Source organism: Pleurodeles waltl, chromosome 6 (genome assembly GCF_031143425.1).
Source record: "Pleurodeles waltl isolate 20211129_DDA chromosome 6, aPleWal1.hap1.20221129, whole genome shotgun sequence".
Taxonomy (NCBI): Eukaryota; Metazoa; Chordata; class Amphibia; order Caudata; family Salamandridae; genus Pleurodeles; species Pleurodeles waltl.
In genome coordinates, this window is record NC_090445.1 from 720235869 (window position 1) to 720260742 (window position 24874).

General features: G+C 44.7%; 1 protein-coding gene across 1 annotated transcript in view; it reads right to left on the reverse strand.

Moving 5' to 3' along the window:
- The window catches only part of SEC23IP (SEC23 interacting protein), a 216400-nt gene that overhangs the window by 45310 nt on the left and 146216 nt on the right, over window positions 1–24874 (reverse strand). The window contains exon 17 of the mRNA XM_069239230.1: window positions 6400–6585. Coding sequence (XP_069095331.1) covers window positions 6400–6585 — 186 coding nt within the window. The remainder of the gene's footprint in view (window positions 1–6399; window positions 6586–24874) is intronic.

Consider the following 24874-nt stretch of genomic DNA (forward strand, 5'->3'; position numbering starts at 1 on the left):
CACTGCCATCCCTTTGGTGAACACCCAAGGGGCGCTGCTAAGGCCAAAGGGAAGCACAGTGAACTGAAACTACTCATGGCCTACTGTGAACCGCAAGTAACGTCAGTGGGCAGGCACAACAAGAATGTGGAACTAATTGTCCTGCAAGTCCAACATTACCATCCAGTCTCCTGGTTCCAGGGCAGATGGAACCTGAGCCACAGTGAGCATCTTCAACTTCTCCTTCTTGAGAAAGAGATTGAGGGATCGAAGGTCTAGGACAAGGTGGAGGCCCTTGTTCTTTTTGGATACCAGAAAGTAGCGGGAAAAGCAACCACGACCCACTTCTGGCACAGGAACCTTTTCTATAGCTCCCTTGGCCAAGAGAGCCATTACTTCCTTGCAGAAATGAGATAAGTGATCCTCTGTTATCCGATCATCGGATGGTGGCATGGATGGAGGAGTAGTCTCTCAGGGGAGGGAGCAGACCCTTCAGACTATCTGCAAAACCCACTTGTCTGACATGATGGATTGCCAGCGGAGCAGATAATGGCAGATCCTGCCTATGACTGGCCCTTGGTGGGAAGGCTTAGAGGCTGTTGCAGGAAGGGGGGTTGGTGGGTGGGGTGGTTGGTGGATCCCAATCCTCAGCCACTCTGAAGCTGGGCAGCATACACAGCTTGGTGGCTGGCCAGGAATGCATGTGGTTGGATGCCACTTCCGGAGCCACGAAAGGAACGAAAGGCAGACTGAAGGGGAGGAGGGACCACTGCGAGACCCAAGGACCTGGCTGTAGCTCAAGAATCCTTGAAGCATGCAAGTGCAGAGTCTGCCTTGTCTCCAAAGAGACAGAGACCTTCAAAAGGCATGTCCCTCAAAGTAGCCTGGACATCCCTTGAAGAGCCAGATGTCCTCAGCCATGCATGGTACCTCATGGCCACTGTCAACAAAACAGCTCTGCCTAGTGAGTTGGTCGTGTCTGCAACAGATGGTGAACTTTGCTGAGTCTCTCCCATTGGCAACTGCTTGAGGGAGTACCCCCTGGGCCTCCTACAGGACCTGTGGCAGCATTTGCCCAACCATATCCCACAGTGAGTGGAAGTACGGCCCAAAAGGCCTGCCGTGTTCACAGACCACTATGCTAGGCTGGTGAAAGAAAAAATCATCTGCGCAAGTGTGTCCAGCTTTTTGGAATACCTATCAGGGGTAATGGAAGGCAACGCACCCTAGGAAGTGGAGGCTTGGATAACCAAGGACTCAGGGGTGGGATGTTGCGTCAGAAATCATGGGCTGTTCGGAGTGCAGCGTTTGCGGCAGGCAACTGTCCTCTTAACAGGAGCCCCTGTGCTGGGTTTGGACCAGGTACCCATTAGAACATCCGTGGGGGCCTCAATGAAAGGGAGCATGGGTTCGGAGGAGAAAGCTCCAGTTTTAAGCCTCTCTGCAACAAGGTTAGTCCTGACTGCCATAGAATGCAACTCCAGGTCCAAGACCTCACCTGCTTTTCTCACCATCATAGAATAAGACACTCCCTCCTCCGTAGCCACGGTAGGAGGAGAAAGCATGCTAGTAACAGGAGAAGTATCCAGTCCACCAAGTCTGTACGCAAGTCCATAGGGTCTTGAAGCTGGAATTCTAAAGGGTCCAGCGCCGCTCCTATCACTCACCATAACCCAGCCCATAGAAGAGGGGCTCAGCATAGGAAAAGGCATGGGGGAAGGTCAGAGTGGTACGACCTAAGTCAGGATTGGATCCAGGACTGGATCTATTGGTGCCCCTCAGAGCTGATGCCGCCAGCGGGGAACCTTAAAAGGGCCCTTTCTAACTCTGCTGGGCCTGAAGGCACTCCAGCAGAGTCAGACTGCCCAAAAATGAGGCACATGGCCTCAAAACTCCTTGAGTTGGGCAGAGGATGTTCCAGCTTCCGGAAACTCACCATGAGGACAGGTAGTCCTTAGTATCAATAGGAATCACCCCTCTCTGGCTTGAAGGGACCTGGAGCTGACTATCTTGCATATACTGCATTTTGTAGCACAATGACTATTCCTATGGAGAAAAAGTAATCATTTTGTGTGAAGGCCCTCCATATAAAGCTTCTTGGCCCCATAAATATGACAAGGTTTGCAATGGCTCTTCTGTTTCGAAGGAGTATCTGTAGCACTGGCTTTCTCTGGAGTCAGTCACCCAAACAAGAATCGGGGAAAACGACTCACTTTCTGCACGAAGGGGCGATGGTATGATAAGCTCAGAAAGAAGTCTGAAATTTATAGAGAAAATTGTTCTGCAGAAGAAATAAAGAATGGAATCCCATCCATTCACTAGGCATGAGCAATGGAGCCTGTGTGATAGAGTGGAGCTGTGTCACCTTATTAACTGTAGTTTGGGTCATAGAAACAGGTGGAGAGACTACATTTATTCTATGACTGTTTTAATGTTGTGCAGTTTGTACACATAGACACTGCTGTATTCCTATAGCTTACAGACGGTTCCCAGCCTGACACCAGAGAATAACTCAAGCATGTGAATCTATAGGAAGCTGGCTTTTTATATGATATATCAAAATGAGATATTGTGCAAAGAGTCCAGGGGTTCTCTTGCTAGTAGATAGGGGCTTGTGCTAGCAACCCCAAGGTGCTCTTTTAAGGGGTAGTGTGGTCGAGCAGCCTTAGGCTTATCAGAGAGAATTGTTACACATCTGCAAATACACAATCAATAAATGAGACACACGGCTCAATAAGAAGATCCACACCAGTTTACAAAAATAACAAGTACCTATATATAATCAATATGATCAGGTAAGTACGTTTTGCAAGAAAAATCTTTACAGGTTGCAAAAGTTGACACTGCATTTTTCAGGCACGGCAATGTTATCCTACAAAGGAAAAGCAACTATTGCATACAAGTATAGTACAGCGATTTACTGGACCAATCTCCAGGACTTAAATTAAGTATTGGGCAAGGGTCAAGACCACACCAGCAGGCCACACCGGGCGACAAGGTGTAGAGGTGTAGTACGGCGTCGGATGTCCAATGTTAGTCAATGGGAATCGGTCCGGCTGAAAAGAGGCTGCAGGGTTAGAATGGGAGTCCAGTCAAGGTGACCCAACAAGTGGGTTCCAATCTTGAGATGTTTGGGGATGTGGGGACACCTTAGGTCCTCTTCCCCATGGGCTTGGGGTGACAGGTGCAGAGGTGTCTTGAGGTGTCTGGTTGCTCTACCGGAGCACTCGCGGTTGAGGGGGCCTGCAGGTAGAGGCTGTAGGGGGTGGTGGTGAATCCACAGTTGGCAAGTCCAAGGTGGGCTTTGTCTCTGGAGGGCCGGGGAACCACGCTGTCACATTAGTCCACTTCAACTCTGGCTGGGCGGCACAGGTGCAGTGGTGCTTTCAGGTGTTCAGTTTTCAGCAGTCCGGAGTCCTCACAGTTCTCTTGGGGTGTCTGCAAGATGCAGGGGAGCAGCACTGCTGCTCCACGAGAGTTCCTGGATGTTTGTTGAAGACAGGCAGTCCTCCTGGGCTTTTGGAGCCACAACAGTTTGGAGGACAAGACTGTGGCGCAATTCAAAGGGCGCAGCAGGCAGGCCGGCAGGGCCGGCTCCAAGTCAGGTGCTTGTACCTCAGGCTTTGCTTTTGCAGCTCTTTAGTGTCCTTCTTTGAAGGTGAGCAGGAATCTGCTTTTCTGGTGCAAGGGGCTCACCGAAATACTGTATTTAGGAGCATTAGGGGAGTGTAGGGTAGTGTCCAATGGGCTACTTACCCCTGAGGTCACTACGCAACCTATATGACCCAGTCCTATGGGCAGTGGGCTTAACCCTGTCCCAGAGTTCCTAATTCTGCCAACACCAACATGGCAGATTGCTAAATGTTGTGGCCACATCAGGCAGCTCACCTTAGAGGTCGGACTGACTTGAGAGGTGAACACACCTCCCTGAATGCTAAATTTCCCACATGTCCTGGTGCCATATGGCCCCAGGGCCTAGGGGGTCGGGATCCCTCCTTTCAGCAAAGCAAGATCTGCCTACCAAGAGTGGTGGGCTTCTTTGAAGTACCCTGCCTTGGAATGCAGATTATCAGGTCACCCTGTTGGGTGGGGTGTGCACCTCCCACAGAGCAGGCTTTGTTTCTGATCGCCTGAGAGCAAAGGCTCTCACCCTCAAGAGTGAGAAGTATATCTGGTGCTGGCAGGCTGGCTAAAACTAGTTAGTCTGCACACTAGTAGTTGGTAGGTTTTCAGGGAACAACTCAAAGGTGCCGTCGGGGTGTATATGTTAACAAATCCATCACTAGAATTAGTGAGGGGTTATTAATACGAGATGTAAACATCCCTATTTTCAGTGAAGGCATCATGTAGCTGGGGAACTCATACTGACCAGTGTTCAGCACATGTACTTAAAATGGCTTCCCTGTTCACTCACTAGAATCAACAAAGACATAGCAGGGGCATATCTGCTAATGCAGATTTGCCCTCACGTGTAATATAATGGACCTTGCCTTAGGGCTGTAAGGTCTGCTGTAGGAGTGACATATATATTTCATGCAACGTTAGAGGACAGGGCACACAGGCTGATTGCCATGTCATGTTTTCCCTTTTAGCTGCACCAAGACACGCAGTTTGCAATGGCAGTCTGTGCTAGGTGAGGGGTGCCTGAGGGTGACAATACATGCTGCAGCCCTTGGGGACCCTCTTTGGTACCCATGCCCTAGGTACCTGGGGTACTATTTACTAGGGTTTTATGGAGGGGGGTTTGGGGGGTATTGCCAACCGGGGAACAATTGCACAGCTTTAGGGAAAGAGATCTGGCACTGGGGACCTGGCTAGCAGGAACCCAGGGCTCTTTCAGTCAAAAATTTATCATGTACCAGGCAAAACATTGGGGTGATCATGTAATAAAGGGGCACTTGCTTACACAGTCTATGAAAGGTACAATGATGGAGAAGAAGCAAACCCTGCAACAAAATCAGGTGAGGAACTAAATATTTAGTTATCTTCCGAAACAAGGAAAAACGGTGCAAATGTTATTGGTTTTGGGGTTTCACTCTACACCTCTTAAGAAGCTAAAAGCATTAATTAACTGGACTGAAAACAGTCAGCTACACCAACATGGAAGACAAAAACAAAAAGGAATAATAGCTGTACCTAGCATAACAGGCCCAGGTACTGAAACAAACTATTAGGATTCTAGTTGGACGTCTTTAGGATTCACAGCACCACTGCAGGATGCAAAATAATCGACTGGGCCAGTGCTTCTTACCAAACACTTTCAGATACAGAACAAAAAGCAGCCTGGCAAATGATTCTTTCAATCAAGATAACATTTGTGAGTACTAGGATTCCAGAAAGGGCCCTAGACTCTAGTAGTTAGTATCTTTGAAACATATTATGAGTTAATACACAACAGTCAATAGCCTCTTACTTTGTATGGAAATGATGTGTCAAAAACACCTTGAAATGAAAGATCTAAACATGCTAGGGCTCTGAGCTTGCAAAAAATTAAGATGTGAGGCAGGGGTTCTGAGCTAGATTAGACTAATACCAGAAAAGCTGGTTGTCCAAAATGGAGACTTGAGGCTTGAAGACCATAAGATTAAGACCCAAATTACCTCTTTTGGAGGCAGTTCAGTCAGGTGTGCTTTCACCTTTTTGTTTTAGTGGGCTAAGTACATAAATAGTTTTCAGAATCCAAAACAAGGGGGCCTCATGGATGTCAATTATGGAGCACGGCCCGGGAAAAAAAGGTAGGTATTCCCCTTTTGAGGAGGAACTGTAAAATACTAAGGAGCAGCCACGGTAGGCAGGCTAGGCCACTGACACTTCAATGGCGATCACTGAAGCAGAGTTCCTTTACAGACTGACTCTACCAGTAGGTGGTGAGTAGTAAGATCCTGGAAAGCCAATGTGTGGGACACAACAGTAATATAGTTGTAAGAATGAGTTCGAGGACTATGGCTGGCATGCTGCACAAACAAGACATGAGGAAGCTTAATACTTAATCAGAAGAGGGATAAGACTTTTAGACGTTTTGAGGATTTTTTGTGGTTTCTTCCATTCTGTCCAAACCAATTTCATCTCAACTAATATTGAAGAACATTCAATGAATACACAGGACAGATCTGAGGAATTAAGTCCTATATCCATGAGTTTTTTATTACAGACTAATTTACGTTCTAAATAAAGGGGCACTGTAAAAGTGGCTGAGTATTTGCATTTGTAAATGTAAAATATTTAAAAAAAATGATAAGAGTTGCCTCACAATGAGGTACTTCTTAGTCTATAAAATACCAGAAGTTACTTTACAAGGAAGGTATTGATCAGTTGAGAAAAGGCTAGGGGCTCTCTTTGAATAGACCAAATGAAAGTAAATTATGTGAATAACTAAGAGGATGCTGCTCAAACCATCAATTAATCCCATATTCAACCTACCTTCAAGCTCTTGCTTCTCCTCCTCCTCTTTAATCTGGTTGGCCACCTTCTCCAGCTCAGCCTGCAGCTGCGAAGAGGATTTATGAGCTCGGGCAAAGTCATTCAGCGTCTGCCAAGCACTGCGCAAGGAGCTTATGAAGCCATGCTTCAGGTCTGTGCCCATTCGAGTCAGGCTCTCTTTCAGCTCTGCAGAGGTCCGGCAGAAAAGAACATGCAAGAATCAGATTGTAAATAATACACAATTCGAAGGAATGAACATGGTATAGGAGATACATTATCTGTGCCGGACATTAAAAAGATTAGGCAAGTCACAGAGCAGTTCATAATTATACAGACAAACAAGGATGAAGGCAGAACTCCTTTATGAAGGCAGAGTTCCTTAATAGGGTTCATAGAACTAAGAGGCGTCTTACAATATCCTTTTAACATACAACAGTGGTTATTTGATTTCGTATAGAACCTTTTGTGTCTTGCTCTATCATATGAAAAAGATTGTATGGTTACAGACTTGAAGATTAAAAACGGAATCTGTAGTGTGAAATGAAACATGGCAGTCAGATTAAAAAATACTATAACTCAGAATGTGTTCAAACATGCATAGGTATTCTATTTTACCAGTAATGGCCTACAATAAAAAATAAATAAACATATTGCCATACATATCTAATTTCTGTTGGTCACTCTTCATTTAACAGAAAATAAATAAGAACAATGAAAGACCAGATCTCGTTGTTTGAAGTGCAGCATTATTTATGCTCCCATGAACTGGCAGCAGACTTTATGACATCACAGCTCAGCTGTAATTACTTATTACAGGTACTAAGCTATGTCATTTCACTATTAAAGATGACTAGCGATGTCACTACTAAACTGTAATAAGGAAATTACAAATGGACGTCTATACAGGGATTGCAGGTTCCCACATGTTCTAACTCTATAACTTACCATCATGTCTAGCAGTGTGCACGTAGGGCCAAAGAGCCCTAACTGTATGAATTGTTTGCTGGAACTCCTTGGAATTTATAAACCGATGCAATGAATTGGTGTATTAAAGGTGTGACAAATCGATTAGCTACCAGATGGAGGTCCATGCACATGCATGCACGCTCACAGCTGACCATACTGTGCCTGCTGAACTGTCTGAAAGTCAAAAAGGTTTGGATGGCTATATATAAACTCAAATTAAACAACCGGAAAACCACACCAAATTCTTGCTATTTTGCCAGCAGCTTCTTTTTGTTCAGTCTTACAAAGGCTTTGAGCTTGTGGTAAGGATAATTTCTGCCTAACTGGTCAAACAGTCCAGCTCCCATGGTGCTTTCCTTGATACTAGAATCAAAATAGGCTTGCATATTTACCATCTTTATCAAGCATATTTGTTAGTAATACCTCAGTCAAATATCTTAGGACTGCATTTTGACAAACTGGGCCCCGCCCAGCTTGACTAAAACATCCTGAATCTAATGTACTCCATGACTTTCAGGTTTTTACCATTCTGTTCCGATTCTCTACTGTGATGCCCAGTAGTACATTTTGAAATTGGGGCGAGCCATCCCTCTGCTTCCCTTAATTGGTGCAGTAGCCTCGATGTTACCTGATACTTTGCTCCCCTCCAAACAAATCCAATGGCTTGGTCAAAAAATACATCCTCAACATTTATGAGAAGAACTTGAAACAAATATAATACTCTGATCAGAATATTCATCTTTATAGCTCCTATCCTCCATCACGAGTACAGCATCAGATTCTCCCACCTCCCTAAGTCTGGTTTTATCTCCATAATTCGGTTCTTATAGCTTGTCCACTTGGATTGTATTCTGTTCCTAAGCTGTTATGGTTGCTAAACTCAATTGACTGTTGAATGGCAATCCTCCATCAGGAGACTATTAAGAAGATAAACGGAGGAGCTACAAGTTTGATCTAGGCATAGCGCACAAAGTTAATTTCTTTAACCGCATCCTTTAAGAAAAGGTTAACCAAAACGAAACATTACTATTGATAAAGAACTTAGAAATAAAATTGCTTTCAGGCTCTTCTCAAAGTATGATTCTAGAAACGAGAACCAATGTATAAACAATCACTTCCCCCTTGCTGAAGGAAAGTAACACAACAGCGTCCAGTCAATGTAAACATTTCTCCCATCTAGAGGAGGTTTGAGCCTAATGCATGCTTATTTGTCATAACTGAAGGACCCAAAGAATTCCCCAGCAAAGTATTATTAAACAACTGATAGCACAACATCATAAAGGATACAAGCCACTTCGAGACAGAAGATTTAGAAGTTGGAAAGCCACTTCGAATAGGGCAATAGTTGATGGGGAAATGACAAGATCGCTCAAATGTTTGATTCTGTTTCAGTAAAACTTAACAGCCCTTCTAACATTCAAAGGATGTAGAAGATTAGTATTTTCCATATCATACAAACCACACGTTATCAAAGGCAATTGTGAGAGAATATATATACATAGAATATGCTACAGATACAAAGGAAATGACTACAGACTTTATTCCCTCTTGCGTATCCTTAACTTTCCTCCTCCGTCCCCCGAACAAGATGGCAATGTGCATCCACTAAGCCTTTACTACCTAGTTCAACTCCCTTTGTTTCACCTTCCTATCCATGGGAGCATTCCTCCTTCTTCTACTGTGTTCAGGAGAAAAGACTCATTGCATTTCACTGTGGCAGCAGTAAAATGTGGGGACAGCCACTAAGAAATGGCTGAGCAACTTGCCACACAGCACTTCAAACTGAGGAGGGCATTTTCGATGCTGCTAATGCGCTTTTCGATGCTGCTAATGAGCTTCTCCACAGAAAGAGCATTCCACAGTCTGGTTTACTTTTTCCAAAGTTTTGTCGGCCCAAATATTGCAATGCAGCCTACTATTCTACATTAATCATGCAGGCTAAGCCATCTGGTCTCATGCTTAACAACAAAGTTGTCATGTCAAAGGGATTCTGGAAGCCTAAAATATTTTTTTTCCACCACTTACCAGAAAGGCACATTTTATTGGGAATCCCACCATGTGTAATGTAGATCCAGCAATATCACATCTGTAACAGCAGAAATCTGAGGCCATAAGGTGCATTCTATGTATCTTTGCAGTTGTGTAATGATAGATATACATCAGTTAATTGTTCCTGGTAGGCCCAGATTTTCTCTGTTTTTAGCTTTTTACCATTCTGTGCCAATTTTCTACTTGGATATCCAGTAGTAAATTTTGAAATTGGGGAGAGCCATCCCTCTGCTTCCCTAGATTGTTGCTCCCCTCCAATGAAATCCCAATGGTTTGGTCAAAAAAGACATTCTAAACATCTATGGAAAGAACTTGAAACAAATATAATACTCTGATCAGAATATTCATCGTTATATCTCCTACCCTCCCTCACCAGTACAGCATTAGAGTTTGCCATCTCCTGTTTTATCTCCATAAGTAGGTGTAGATAATTAGGTTGGCATAGATGGTCCACCCGGATTGTAATCCATATACCTTAATACGTTATTTGCACAGGTGCCAATCTAAATTGAAGTCATGCCTTCAAGAGGTTAATTTCTTGAAAAGAGAGCATTAAGTTCAAACTTCTGTCATCCATATTTATTTTTAGTCCAGAGATTTGCATGCATTCCACAACTTGCTCAACCACTGCTGTCAACAATGTCTCAGGATTCCCCAATGTCAAAAGGACAGCTTCTACATAAAGTTATATATATATATTTTTTTTTTTACACATCCCCTCCACAAGTGATACTGCCCCTCCTGTTACGAATTCGATCTGCTAATGGTTCAATGCTTAAAGCAAAGAGTGGGAAGGGGTGGTATTGGGCAGCCCGGTATGGTCTCTGACAGAGAGCCATTCCGGATGATCCTAACTGTTATTGAACTATACTGTGCAAGCACCATAGTTACAAAAAATTGGACTCCAAACCCCATTTTTTCCATAACCTTCCATAAATAGGATCAATCGACTCGGTCTAAGGATTTTTCAGTGTCTAGGGATGCCAGAATCACCACAATATTAACTTTTTATACATTCTGAACCAAATAAACCTTCCTTTAGATGATGATTGTCTGTCTGGAATATAGAAAACGTAACTGATCTACATAGATCAAGCCCTGCAGGACCCTTTCCATTCTACTGCTAGAAACTTTGAGCAGAAATTGATAATCAAAAGTATTAATACTACAGGCTTATTGGAAGCGCATACCTGTGGATTGCTCCCCGATTTATGTATTTCAGATATTGTTGCCTTCACCATATCTTTGTGGACAATCCCCTGATGCGCTATGTGATTATACAGCTGTCTTGCGCTTTGCTAGGGATGTACAATGCGGCTATAGTAAGTAATCTCTTACCCAGCTTACCACACAACTTGCCTCAGAAAATGAGATATGGTCGGTCTCTATTAGCTTTAAATGTGTGTGTCACAAAGGGAAGACCTTGTTTAATAAATAAATACAAACATTATTTTTACTTGTGGCTGAAGAGTGATACACAGTAGGGTAGTGAATGTCACATTCTATGCTGATTCTACTGTGTACGATTCTTGCAAACAGCATAACACTGCACTATTTTTAACAGTCAAGCTGAGACAGTTCACATTATGTTATTATCTTCCCCATTACTACAGTGACCTAGTAGATATTTGTGTCATGTATCAACGCTTACCTTGACACTGGGAAATTAAGTCAACCTGCTTTAAATGCTCCAGTCTGCAGCACGCTGTTCGTGTATGGGAGTGCCCTGTCAGTTTGCCAAAATGATAAACTTGCCCCCACCACCATTCCCATCAACAGTTGCCAACATTTAAAATACAAAAGTCTGACTAATATGTAGTCTGATGAATTAAAGTCACAAAATTATATCTGAGCCTGTTATGATTGCCCTATTCTGATACAACGCCTTATTCTTCAGGCACTCAGCCCATCTATTCGTGTCCCATGTGCAAAAAACTGCTCTGTTTACAAACAAAAACGGTTTGAGCCTAAAGTCTTACTATCCTGCCACCCCCTGACTGCCCGTAGAAATCAACAGCATTTTTTCTCTACACGGTTCTCACCCACCTTCGTCATAAGGCAGTAGTTTGTCCTGTCTGCCTCCTCTCATCTACACTACCACCATAGTTATTGGTGTAGTTTTAGGTAGCAGATTGCCCAGACTCTTGTCTTTCTGTCCTGATCTGTTGCCTCATGTCCTTTGTTGCTTCCAATTGGGTTCCCCCCCACTTTGATTAGCTTTGCAAAACTGTCAGCTTGCCTCTCCTCCTGCATCGGAACTGTCCTCTCCAAGATCGATCTTCATTATTTTTGCCAACTCTCTATGGTATTCCACATGATGGGTTGCCCGGGAGTAGTCAAACAATAAATCAAAGGGATAAGCCCACCTACAGCAAACACTCATCTTCTGTTATCTGGCTAAAGGTGGCTGTCCTTTCTAGCATTCCATTACTTTGAATTTCAGGAGTGAGGGGGATCACTTGGAAATCCCAGTTTTTCAGTGCGGGCTTTGACCTCTGCTAACCTAAACCCCACTCGATCTACATCCTTGCTTGATTTGTCGATCTTGTACCCCTGCATAGTCTTAAAATGCATGGCGCTGCATTCAATGTCTTTCCCCAATTCTTCTCTAAGGTCTTTTCAGAAGCCCTGCAGAAAATTTTGTAAGTCCTGTTTGTATTGACATTTTGTCTGCTATAGCTGCGGCCGACAACTGCTTTAGATTTGAGTCTGGGGATTTCATCCAGAGAAGACTCAGCGAGGGTCGCATGTACCTGATTAAGTCCATTTGGCCTTTCAGTGCACAATTTTTATCCAGTCATTGGAGGAGGTATTTTTTGAGAGTTTGGGCATGAATACCAACTCAGTTTGTTGCTTTCCAAAGATATCTGCTTTAGGCCTGTGTACCTATTGTGCTTGAGCTTCTTTGTTTATTTGATTGCAGGCAAACAGCATGAGTCTCTTACTGTCATCAGTGTGAATTAGCCACGTCTTACGCTATAGGGCTGATTTATCTTACTTTCTCATCAAAAGCCCAGGTGCAGTGTATGTTTCATTTATCACTCCTAGGGGTCTGGAAGCAATTGTATTATCTATCAGTCCACATTTCTCAGAGTGTGGGCTCCAGAATGTCCCCCTCAAGGTTCTCCTAATCCAAAGGCCAATCCCCATCGCAGCTCACACTACCTTCAGGTGCCTCAGTTCTCCTCAACGCCAGCGGACTGGCCTTGCCCGTTACCTACCTCCCTGCGGGGCCATAAGTGTTCTGACATAAGGCACCTCCAATCTAAGGGCCCCACAAGGGCACAAGGCAAGATGGCTCACCTGAGTGCAATGTCGTCCCACACGGGTCTCCTCGACACCACTGCTCGCCAGGGAAGAACCGTGTGCGGTCTCCTGCGACACCACCACTCTCAGCACCGGTAATCTCAATGCAGATCCAAGCAAGCGCCTGCCATCTCAGGTTTTACCAGGCACTTGCCATGCTCTTCACTAGCATCTTAAGTAGCACATAAGGGTCCTCCAACAGTAGATCTGGCAACCCCAAGCTTTACCAGCCACCATCAGCACTCTTGAGAGCAGCCCCTAAGAAGTCAAGCATTCAGCGATCAGCAGCAAGCAGACAGCATCTGCTCACTCCACTATCTTGGCTAAACTCTATAAACAGTATTCTTAATGAACAAGAACTAAATGGCCAGATTGTGAAACTCTGAGACTTCTTTAGGAAGAAACCAAGGATGAGTACTCATTACCATCGTACTTCAATGATAAATCATCATGAAGTTCTTAAGCAGAGTCTTGTTCATCCAACATGTATATGCTATTGTAATCAAGAATGCCATCTTCCCAAACAAAAGTTTGTAATAAGCAACCTTTGTATTCTATATAGAAGAGCCTTCCATTTGGCAAGAACACATTAAGCAATACCTTTCTTTATCCCATGGCAAAGTAGAAGGCATTGTGGAACCTCACCAACTTGGGCTCAAAACTCTTCCTTATCCCACTGAGACAACAACAAGGTGATGAGGCTGTGTGGGCCCACTGATGCCCCTTTAAGGATGAAAGTAGAAACCAGATTGTAAGAAAGAGGCAAAGACGGCAGAAGGAAATAGGCAGTAAAGTGTCTAGTCAGTGGCCCAGCAACAGACAGAGAAAGTCTCTTTGAAGTAACACACCACGCGTGGGTGGTCTAAGACAAAGGAGAAGCTGTCTGAGCCGGTCTGAATGCAGGCAGAGCTTCGTCTAAACTAAAATTCAAACCTGGTGGTGGCCCTAAACAATAAGAGACAGGACTACACCTAACTGAAGTGGAGTTGCTTGGTGCGGGGGGTCGTCTGCATTCTCCACGTAATTAATTGGTGTAAGCTGCCTCGCATAACTGACATGAGACAAATATGCTGTAAAGCAGCTAGTTGTACAATAGGTAGGGAACAAACTAATTGATTGAGATGCACCCTGAAATGCTACTGGGGATTATCTAACCTAAGCCAAATTATTTAGGATATTTACAATCACTCTAATATATACGATTTCAAGATGAATAGCGTATAATAAACATTCATAGCGTAAAATACAAATTGAGTGTGCATTCTGATTTCGGGTCTCCAGGGGTCCTCTGTGTACCATCTGTAGATAAAAGGTTCTCTGACAGGTTTTACCTATCTCCTAACACAATTGTCCTCATGAGCATAATTCAGCAGGAAATGAGAAAGAGAGACATGGCAGTTTTCCCTTTAGCCTTAAAGGTTTAGAAACTTTCTTTCTGGGTTTCGAAAGTCCACTGACAATCACCCCAAAATTTGGAGGCAATAAGACACAGCCTTTTCAAAAGGAGAACTGTGGCCTGTGAGGTGGGCTCTTACAGAGGAAAGCATGGCTGCCAAGTACTCACCCCACACTCTAAGCACAATCTTAAAGCATTTTTGCTAATGTTAAATTGGAGTTTGGCAAATTCGTCAGGCACACAATCTTCCTCAATTGAAGGCCAAATCCAGCTAAGAAGTAGCTGATTTAAAAGCCAACATGCAAGTCATTATAAAGCATCTCAAAGTGGCTGAGGCACAACTGCCATCAGCAGAGGACACTAATCTTGTGGTAACCACGCCCATAGTGGTGCTAGGTGTGCAAACCAAGCTACCTTTCAATCAATGTAAGGATACACAGACCTGCTCAAGGGGGAGTAACATTCAAATGTGTAAAAACATAAATAGGAGACAGAAATAAATGATATGCCAGCCTCAAAACCTGTCCAAGCAGTGTTGACGGAGGACCCCGCTTTCGATGTTGGCAAATAAAGGGCACATACAATTAGTCTATTGTCAGTGGCATCTACAGATTGGACACAAAATATCTTCCTTCCCCATGAAAGAAAGTATTCTATGCATTAAGAGAAAAGGGGTCAGCTACACTTCTGCAAGGGAAATAATTTTCAAGATCAGGCAACCACTACTTTGTTGAAATTAAAAAAAAAAACAATTGTGGCAGAGATGAACTCTAGATGGATCAGATTTAGCTGGCTGTTTTAATGAGGGCTGCAGTTTCACTTACAGGACATGGAGACAATAGTGAGAATGCCTAAAAGATGGTAAGAAGCAGCTGAATATCCAAAGTGATGACAAGACAGGCAATACCCATTCAAATTAGCAGGATGGTTTCCTTCCAGAGAGGAAGTCGACCAGCTGGATGCAGGAGGCCATCAATCCCAGCAGGCTTGGAGTTGACTTCACTGAAATGCAGGACCAAGACTGAAAGATCGAGATCATAACTTGATTGTCTTGGACTCTCGTTTCAGGGGAAGTCACAAACCCAAACCATGTCCAGAATGGCTCAGAATAAGGTGAGCATTTGAGAAAACAGGTATGACTTCAGCACGTTGACAGTGAAATCCAAAGATGACACAAGGTTTCACTGTAGTCTGGAAAAGAATAAAGCCAGATTGACAAGAGGCAAAATTACACTGTTGGCAGACAGCTGGCTAATAAAGTAGTTATAGGAGATGGTAAGAAGCTTTATGATGATTACTCAGCTTTTTTTTTTAGGAGTGCTTTGGAATCCGGGGCGTGAGATACCATCTATCTAATGAGCGAGTTAGAAACATGCAGAGAAGCTTTGCTGGCTGCCTGTCAAACATTGCCAAAAAAAGCATGGCAGCAAGGTGGCAGGTGAGAGAGGGAGCCATTTGTTGTGGAGAATGGTTTCATACAGTCTCTGCATTCCTGAAACCCAATTGTCTTTCTACCAAACCACAACTGCAAGAACTTTGCAATATTGTAGCATTTTATTTGGTCACCAAAGTATGATAGTATTAAATATGGGAAGTTACTGTCTTCCCAAAACAATTCTGTGATAAGGGCGGATTAGAACGACCCTAATTTGGGAAGACTTTCAACTATTGCAACTGAATAACACCTTGGAGTTGATCAAGAAGGTCTAATGGGTCTCTTCAGGGAATCCATGCCAAGTAGAGATGTTCTGCAAACTGACTTCTTACCCTAGCAGTTCCACCAATATGCTATTTGCTAAGAGAAAATGGGGGATTCAAGGGAAGACTGCAAATAGTAGAAGTAATAACAAACTAGATACTTACCTGCAGTAATGCTCTTTCTGGTAGACTCTATATAGCGGCAGATACTTCACCTTTTGAATATTCCCCAGTCATCAGACTGGATCTGCAAACATTTCCATAGTGCCACCAGCTCCACATTGATATTGTTCCGCTCTGGAAATGACATGCAGGGCCTACATAGGTGCCATTCCTGCATCCTGACGTTAGTTGCTTTCATGTTTATCCATGCCCTCAGAAGCAGAGCACCAAAAGCACATTGGCAGAGAGGGAGCACATTCCCATACTTAGGATCAAATTAAAGGTAGAGTCCAAAGACAGAAAGGGGAATATGGAAGAGTAGGTGAGGAATCTGTAGCTAGACAGTCTCCACCAGAAAGAGCGTTACCAAAGGTAATAAAAATGTCACTTACCCAGTGTACATCTGTTCGTGGCATCAGTCGCTGTAGATTCGCATGTTTTGCATAGCTCGCCATCTGGTGTTGGGCCGGAGTGTTACAAGTTGTTTTTCTTCGAAGAAGTCTTTCGAGTCACGGGACCGAGTGACTCCTCCTTTTGTCTCCATTGCGCATGGGCGTCGACTCCATCTTCGATTGTTTTTCCCCCGCAGAGGGTGAGGTAGGAGTTGAATTGTAGTAATAGTGCCTATGCAATGGAGTGACTAAGTATGTACTTATTTAAGGTTGAAATGATATATATACAAATAGTTGAAGGTAACTTCCGAACTGCTACAGGCTCCCGGGGAGGCGGGTGGGCACATGCGAATCTACAGCGACTGATGCCACGAACAGATGTACACTGGGTAAGTGACATTTTCAGTTCGATGGCATCTGTCGCTGTAGATACGCATGTTTTGCATAGACTAGTAAGCAGTTATCTCCCCAAAAGCGGTGGCTCAGCCTGTAGGAGTGGAAGTAGTCTGAAACAATGTTCTTAATACGGCTTGACCTACTGTGGCTTGTTGTGCGGATAACACGTCTACACAGTAGTGCTTGGTGAATGTGTGAGGCGTAGACCATGTGGCTGCCTTACATATTTCTTGCATTGGGATGTTTCCTAGAAAGGCCATGGTAGCACCTTTCTTTCTGGTTGAGTGTGCCCTTGGTGTAATGGGCAGCTGTCGTTTAGCTTTAAGGTAGCAGATTTGGATGCATTTAACTATCCATCTGGCTATACCTTGTTTTGATATTGGGTTTCCTGCATGAGGTTTTTGAAATGCAATAAATAGTTGTTTAGTCTTTCTGATGTTCTTTGTTCTGTCAATGTAATACATTAATGCTCTTTTGACATCTAATGTATGTAGTGCCCTCTCAGCTACGGTATCTGGCTGTGGAAAGAACACTGGAAGTTCCACTGTTTGATTTAGATGGAACGGTGAAATAACCTTTGGTAAAAATTTTGGATTAGTCCTTAGGACGACCTTATTCTTGTGTAGTTGTATAAAAGGTTCTTGTATTGTAAATGCCTGAATCTCGCTTACTCTTCTTAGGGAAGTAATGGCGATGAGAAATGCAACCTTCCAGGTTAGGAACTGTATTTCGCAGGAGTGCATGGGTTCAAAAGGTGGACCCATAAGTCTAGTTAGGACAACATTTAGGTTCCATGAAGGAACAGGTGGTGTTCTTGGTGGTATAATTCTCTTAAGGCCCTCCATGAATGATTTAATGACTGGTATCCTATATAGGGAAGTTGAATAGGTAGTCTGCAGGTATGCAGATATTGCTGCAAGGTGTATTTTAATGGAAGAGAAAGCCAGGTTAGATTTTTGTAAGTGAAGCAAGTAACCCACTACATGTTTTGGAGTCGTGTGTAATGGTTGGATTTGATTAATATGGCAGTAGCAAACAAACCTCTTCCATTTACTTGCATAGCAGTGCCTGGTGGATGGCCTTCTGGCTTGCTTTATGACTTCCATACATTCTTGGGTAAGTTGTAAGTGCCCGAATTCTAGGATTTCAGGAGCCAAATTGCTAGATTCAGCAATGCTGGATCTGGGTGTCTGATCTTTTGGTTGTGCTGTGTCAATAGATCTGGCCTGTTGGGCAATTTGATGTGGGGTACTACTGATAGGTCTAGCAGCGTTGTGTACCAGGGTTGCCTTGCCCAAGTTGGTGCTATTAATATGAGTTTGAGTTTGTTTTGACTGAGTTTGTTTACCAGATAAGGAAGGAGAGGGAGAGGAGGAAAAGCGTAAGCAAATATCCCTGACCAGTTCATCCATAGGGCATTGCCTTGGGACTGCTTGTGTGGGTATCTGGATGCGAAGTTTTGGCATTTTGCGTTCTCCTTCGTCGCAAACAAGTCTATTTGAGGTGTTCCCCAGAGTTTGAAATAGGTGTTCAGAATTTGGGGGTGAATTTCCCATTCGTGGACCTGTTGGTGATCTCGAGAGAGATTGTCTGCGAGTTGATTCTGAATCCCTGGTATAAATTGTGCTATTAGGCGAATTTGGTTGTGAATTGCCCAACGCCAAATTTTTTGTGCTAGCAGGCTTAACTGCGTGGAGTGTGTCCCCCCTTGTTTGTTTAGATAATACATTGTTGTCATGTTGTCTGTTTTGACGAGAATGTATTTGTGAACTATTATTGGTTGGAAAGCTTTTAGTGCTTGAAAAACTGCTAGCAGTTCTAGGTGATTTATATGCAGTTTTGTTTGATGTACGTTTCATTGTCCTTGTATGCTGTGTTGATCGAGGTGTGCTCCCCACCCTGTCATGGAAGCATCTGTTGTTATTACGTATTGTGGCACTGGGTCTTGGAAAGGCCGCCCTTTGTTTAAATTTATGTTGTTCCACCATAGAAGCGAGAGGTAAGTTTGGCGGTCTATTAACACCAGATCTAGAAGATGACCCTGTGCTTGTGACCACTGTGATGCCAGGCACTGTTGTAAGGGCCTCATGTGCAGTCTTGCGTTTGGCACAATGGCTATGCATGAAGACATCATGCCTAGGAGTTGTAATATCATCTTTGCTTGTATCTTTTGTGTTGGATACATGCGTTGTATGATGTTGTTGAAATTTTGGATTCTTTGGGGACTTGGAGTGGCTACTCCTTTTGTTGAGTCTATTATGGCTCCTAGGTATTGTTGTACCTTGCACGGCAGAATGTTGGATTTCGTGAAGTTGACGGTGAACCCTAGTTTGAAGAGGGTTTGTATGATCTGATTTGTGTGGTTTGAGCACTCTATTAACGAATGGGCCTTGATTAGCCAGTCGTCTAGATATGGGAACACATGTATTTGCTGCCTTCTGATGTGTGCAGCGACTACTGCTAGACATTTGGTAAAGACTCTTGGTGCGGTTGTTAATCCGAAAGGCAATACCTTGAATTGGTAATGTATTCCTTTGAATACAAACCTTAGGTATTTCCTGTGCGATGGGTGTATTGGTATATGGAAATACGCGTCTTTGAGGTCTAAAGTTGTCGTGTAGTTTTAGCAATGGTAACACTTCTTGTAGTGTGACCATGTGAAAGTGGTCTGATTTGATGAATGTGTTTACTATTCTGAGGTCTAGGATTGGTCTCAGCGTTTTGTCCTTCTTTGGTATCAGAAAGTACAGTGAGTAAACTCCTGTGTTTATTTGTGTGTTTGGTACTAATTCGATTGCATTCTTCTGCAATAGTGCCTGCACTTCTATCTCCAGGAGATTGGAATGGTGTGTTGTTAAATTTTGTGCTTTTGGTGGTATGTTTGGAGGGAATTGTAGAAATTCTATGCAATAACCATGTTGGATAATTGCTAGAACCCAAGTGTCTGTAGTGATTTCCTCCCATGCTTTGTAATAATGACCTATTCTTCCCCCCACTGGTGTTGTGTGGAGGGGGTGAGTGACCTGTGAGTCACTGTTTAGTAGTAGGGGCTTTGGGGCTTTGAAATCTTCCTCTATTTCTAGGGAATTGCCCTCCTCTATATTGTCCCCGAAAACCTCCTCTATACTGTCCCTGGTAACTGGACGGTGTGGCTTGTGAGGTGCTGGCTTGTGTGCTTTGACCTCGAAACCCCCCTCGAAAGGGTGTTTTACGGAATGTGCTGTAATTCCCTCTGCTCTGCGGGGAGTAGAGTGCGCCCATGGCTTTGGCAGTGTCCGTATCTTTTTTGAGTTTCTCAATCGCTGTGTCCACTTCTGGACCGAACAGTTCTTTTTCATTAAAAGGCATATTGAGAACTGCTTGTTGAATCTCTGGTTTAAATCCAGACGTTCGGAGCCATGCATGCCTTCTGATAGTTACAGATGTATTAATTGTCCGTGCAGCTGTATCTGCAGCGTCCATGGAGGAGCGGATCTGGTTGTTGGAAATGGTCTGTCCCTCCTCAACCAATTGTTTTGCCCTATTTTGTAAGTCCTTGGGCAGATGTTCAATGAGATGTTGCATCTCGTCCCAGTGGGCTCTGTCATAGCGCGCAAGTAGTGCCTGTGAGTTCGCGATGCGCCACTGGTTTGCAGCTTGTGCTGCGACTCTTTTACCAGCTGCATCGAACTTGCGGCTTTCTTTATCTGGGGGTGGTGCATCTCCAGATGTGTGAGAGTTAGCCCTTTTCCTAGCTGCTCCTACAACGACAGAGTCTGGTGGCAGCTGTGTAGTGATGAAAGCCGGGTCTGTAGGAGGCGCCTTATACTTTTTTTCCACCCTTGGTGTGATTGCCCTACTTTTGACCGGCTCCTTAAAGATGTCTTTTGCGTGCCGGAGCATACCAGGGAGCATAGGCAGGCTTTGGTAGGAGCTGTGGGTGGAGGAGAGGGTGTTGAATAAGAAATCATCCTCGACCTGTTCTGAGTGGAGGCTTACGTTGTGAAATTGTGCTGCTCTAGCCACCACTTGAGAATACGCGGTGCTGTCTTCTGGTGGAGATGGCTTTGTAGGGTATGCCTCCGGACTGTTATCTGACACTGGGGCGTCGTATAGGTCCCATGCGTCCTGATCTTGGTCACCCTGGCTCATGGTGGTGTGAGCTGGGGAGTGTGATGGAGTTTGTGCTGGTGAGACGTTAATCACAGGCGGAGGAGAGGGTGGTGGGGTAACTCTTTTCACCACTTTTGGTTGTGGTGTCTGTTCCGTCTGGAACTCCAACCTTCTCTTTCTCCTAATGGGGGGAAGGGTGCTTATTTTTCCTGTCCCCTGCTGTATGAAGATACGCTTTTGCGTATGGTCCACATCAGTTGCTTGCAGCTCTTCCTCAAACCTATGCTTCTGCATTTGGGAGGTTAGCGAGTGCTCTTCTGTATAAGAGCCTGAAGCTGGGTCGCTTGCAGTTTGTTTCGGCATCGAAACTCTATCTGCGTGTTTTTTCGGCTCCGAGGTGACTCTTTTCTTTTTCGGGGCCGAAACCTCTCGGCGTCGATCTGTTTCGGTGCCGCTGTCTCGGCGTTGAGCCGTGTCGGCACCGGCATCTCGGTGTCGAGGCTTGTCTCCAGCACTTTCTCGGTCCCGAGAAGGCTGCGTGCCGGTGTCTCGACCGGAGTCGGACGATCTCGGCACTGTTTGGGCCTTTTTCGGTGCCGACGGGCGGTCACCGATTTTATGGGTCGAGCCATGGCCTGGTGGCAGTGGCGTCCCCTGGGCCTTGTAAATGTTCCTCTGAGTGGTTTTCGACGTCTTACTCACGGTTTGTGTATCGTCGAATCCTTCGGAGTCGGAGTCTTGGATCGAGAAGGTACCTTCCTCTTCCTGTTCCTCGAACTCCCGTTGGGCTGTCGGTGCGGACGCCATCTGAAGTCTTCTGGCTCGACGGTCTCGGAGTGTTTTTCGGGACCGGAACGCACGACAGGCCTCGCAGGTGTCTTCGCTGTGCTCAGGTGACAGGCACAGGTTGCAGACCAAGTGTTGGTCTGTGTAGGGGTATTTATTGTGGCATTTGGGGCAGAAACGGAACGGGGTCCGTTCCATCGGCATTCTTCAGCACGCGGTCGGGCCGACCAGGCCCCGACGGAGGATCGAAAAACTACCCCGAAGGGCACCGGAGCTCTTCGATCTTCGATGCGGTGTGGAATCTAAGTACGCCGATCCCGAACGCAACAATACCGACGAAAATCTTCCGAAATTAGCTAATTTTCCGTTCCGAAACTCGGAGCGACAGGAACACGTCCGAACCCGATGGCGGAAAAAAAACAATCGAAGATGGAGTCGACGCCCATGCGCAATGGAGACAAAAGGAGGAGTCACTCGGTCCCGTGACTCGAAAGACTTCTTCGAAGAAAAACAACTCGTAACACTCCGGCCCAACACCAGATGGCGAGCTATTGCAGAACATGCGTATCTACAGCGACAGATGCCATCAAACTAATAATAACCTCTTCCCGAATGTCTCCACTCTCTTGGACTCCCTATCCAGGGGAGTGGCTGGGACATTGATGGGGTTAGTCCAGCTAGTGGAAGCTTGTACCACAAGACTATCCAGAGAGGGGTGCTGGGACAAAAAGGCTGGGTTGCCCGGAGCAGGATGGTGGCGCCTGTCAATCTGACGGTTTACAAGAGGATGGCTACAAGGCTTAGCCCACGCCCCTGACCATGCAGCAATACTTTGGTCAGTATATTTGTTTTCACCTCCATGGTGATACCTCCCCCGATGTCTTCTCACTGCACAGGAGGCCAATTCTTCTCAAGGCTGGTCCTGGGGGAAAGACACAAGGGCCATTTCTGGGGAGGTAGCTAGCCGACCAGCATCTTGCAGGTCCTCATACCAAATATTGACTGTATAGGGCTGAGTGAACTCGTCACTCTGGTCACGATCACTGTCTGATTCGTTCCAACTCAGTTCCAAAGAGGCAGTGGAGAGACTTTGGTATGCATTGAGGTAAAGCTAACGCTGAGACCACAGTCAGAATTAGTTGCGCTGTCGAAATCGGACTGGCATCAGAAAGAAAGATGGTAGCCAACAATTCAGGCACAAAATCGGCACTGGCGTCACTGTACTTGGGCCCACTCTGGTCATGGGTGTCATCATAACAGGAGGCGATGGCAGAAGTGGCTCAGACAGTCCTGCTGGTGCCAAGGCCGAATCCACCAGCAGTAATCCAGAGGGGTGGGGGGGCTCATGACTTTGTTGGGCCTGAAGGAACAATCGAGGGAGTCGCCACAGATCCGAAGAACCGGAGCATAGCTGCGCTGAACTCTTCGATCTGGTACACCATGGCTAAAGGCCACAAAATTCGATTATGCAGGAACCAGTTGTGGAATTGGCTCCAAAATCAGTCAACTTTGGGAATGGGAACAGGATCGTTGGCGCCACCCATGCCCTTCATCAGATGAGTGGAAAGGGTGAGAAGGAGGAGAACTCCAATTCAACTTCTTCTGTTTCTTGTGCTTACCTGAAGATCTGAAGCCCAAAGACCGGCCTCTAGAGCCACTCTGGGAACAGGACTGAGCCTTGGACTTGAATTTGGAGCGATCCAGATGTTGAGGCTTCTTGTGCTTCACAGCAAACGTGTTGCCTCAATTTCCCTGATAACCTTCAGGTTCATTAATGTGCAGTCTCCGCAGATCTTGGAGTCATGACTTCACCCCAAACAACTCAGGCACACCTGGTGGGGGTCCGTCAAAGACATCTGTTTGCGACAGTCCCTCCAGGGCATTAAACCTGTTGTTTTAGGCGGTGACATCCCTAGCACATTGAGAACATTTGGTGAAAAATCATAGGTAAAAGTGTCTCTAAGAGACAAGACTAAGCTCCAGATCAGAGTCCAGTGGCATGGAAAGAAAGGAACTGACGTCAGCGAGCAGAAGTGGCTCATATATAGGCTCCACACAGTTTACAGAGCAGAACGGCATCAGTCCGGAGGCACAAGGTACACACGGGTAGGCACATGTACTACAGAAAAGTTTCTGGATCTCGTCTGACTGAGGAATATTGAAAAGGTGGGGAATCTGTTGCTAAAAGTCTCTATCACAACTTATTGTACAAGATTGTTTAAAATTGTGACAAAACAACATATAAGGCGAATTGGCTTCTAAACGTATAGATTAACTAAGATTAGTAAGTAAGTGTCCAATGTGTTAGAATAGATTGGAATAACAAAGTTAATAAATTATAGTCAACATATTAAAGCAGAATGTGAAATGGCAAGTTACTGACTATTCAGATCAGTGACCTGTCCCAGAAAACGGCCTCTATGTGATATTCAGAATACAATTTAACAATTTTCTGAACATAAGAGAAATAATATGTTAATTCAGTCCTATTCTTGGAGTTCAGACAAATCTTCAAAGTTTCCATTGGCCAGGAATATAGGGTTTGTCAATTTTTGCTTTTCTGGGTTTATGGTGGGCCAAAAGAATAGAAAGTGCAACAGTGACTCTTGTAGTGGCAAAGTCTGAAATGAAAAAAATTCAAACTACAGTCTATTTCTTAGGGAATCACTATCAGAATCTCATAACAATAATGTTCTGTCTACATTGCAATTTATAAATTTCTGAGAGATATTTATGTTGTGATAGACTGTTATAGAAGTCTGAATATTACAGGCCCTGAGCTGCGAGTTTTCAAGGAAATCGTCTGCTCATAAAATGAAAGCGAGTTGTGCCATTACTGCTGCATTAAACAACAAGTGGGAAATGTTCTGGGCTTAAACGGAATCCATTTGTAGGCCACATAGGCTAAATTAAAATATTTAAGGCTTGGTTGAATTGGTATGTGTAGAGATGCCTTTACGGTGCCCAGTTTACCATGACATAGTTTATGACAGCACCTTAAAAATTGAACTCTACAGATTAGACCCCTGACCTGATTTTAGGTCAGGATTCGCTCCCCATGCAGCGCAGCTCCACCTGACTGCGTCCGTGCCCTCTACCCCACCCTCGCTCCTGCCGCGAGTTCGAGGCCCTCCACCACCCGCCTGCACCTCATCCCTGGTGTCTAGTGGTTGCCGTAAGTATTGTGTCTGTCTTGTAACTGTCTTCCTATTGTGCCTACCTCAACGAGCAA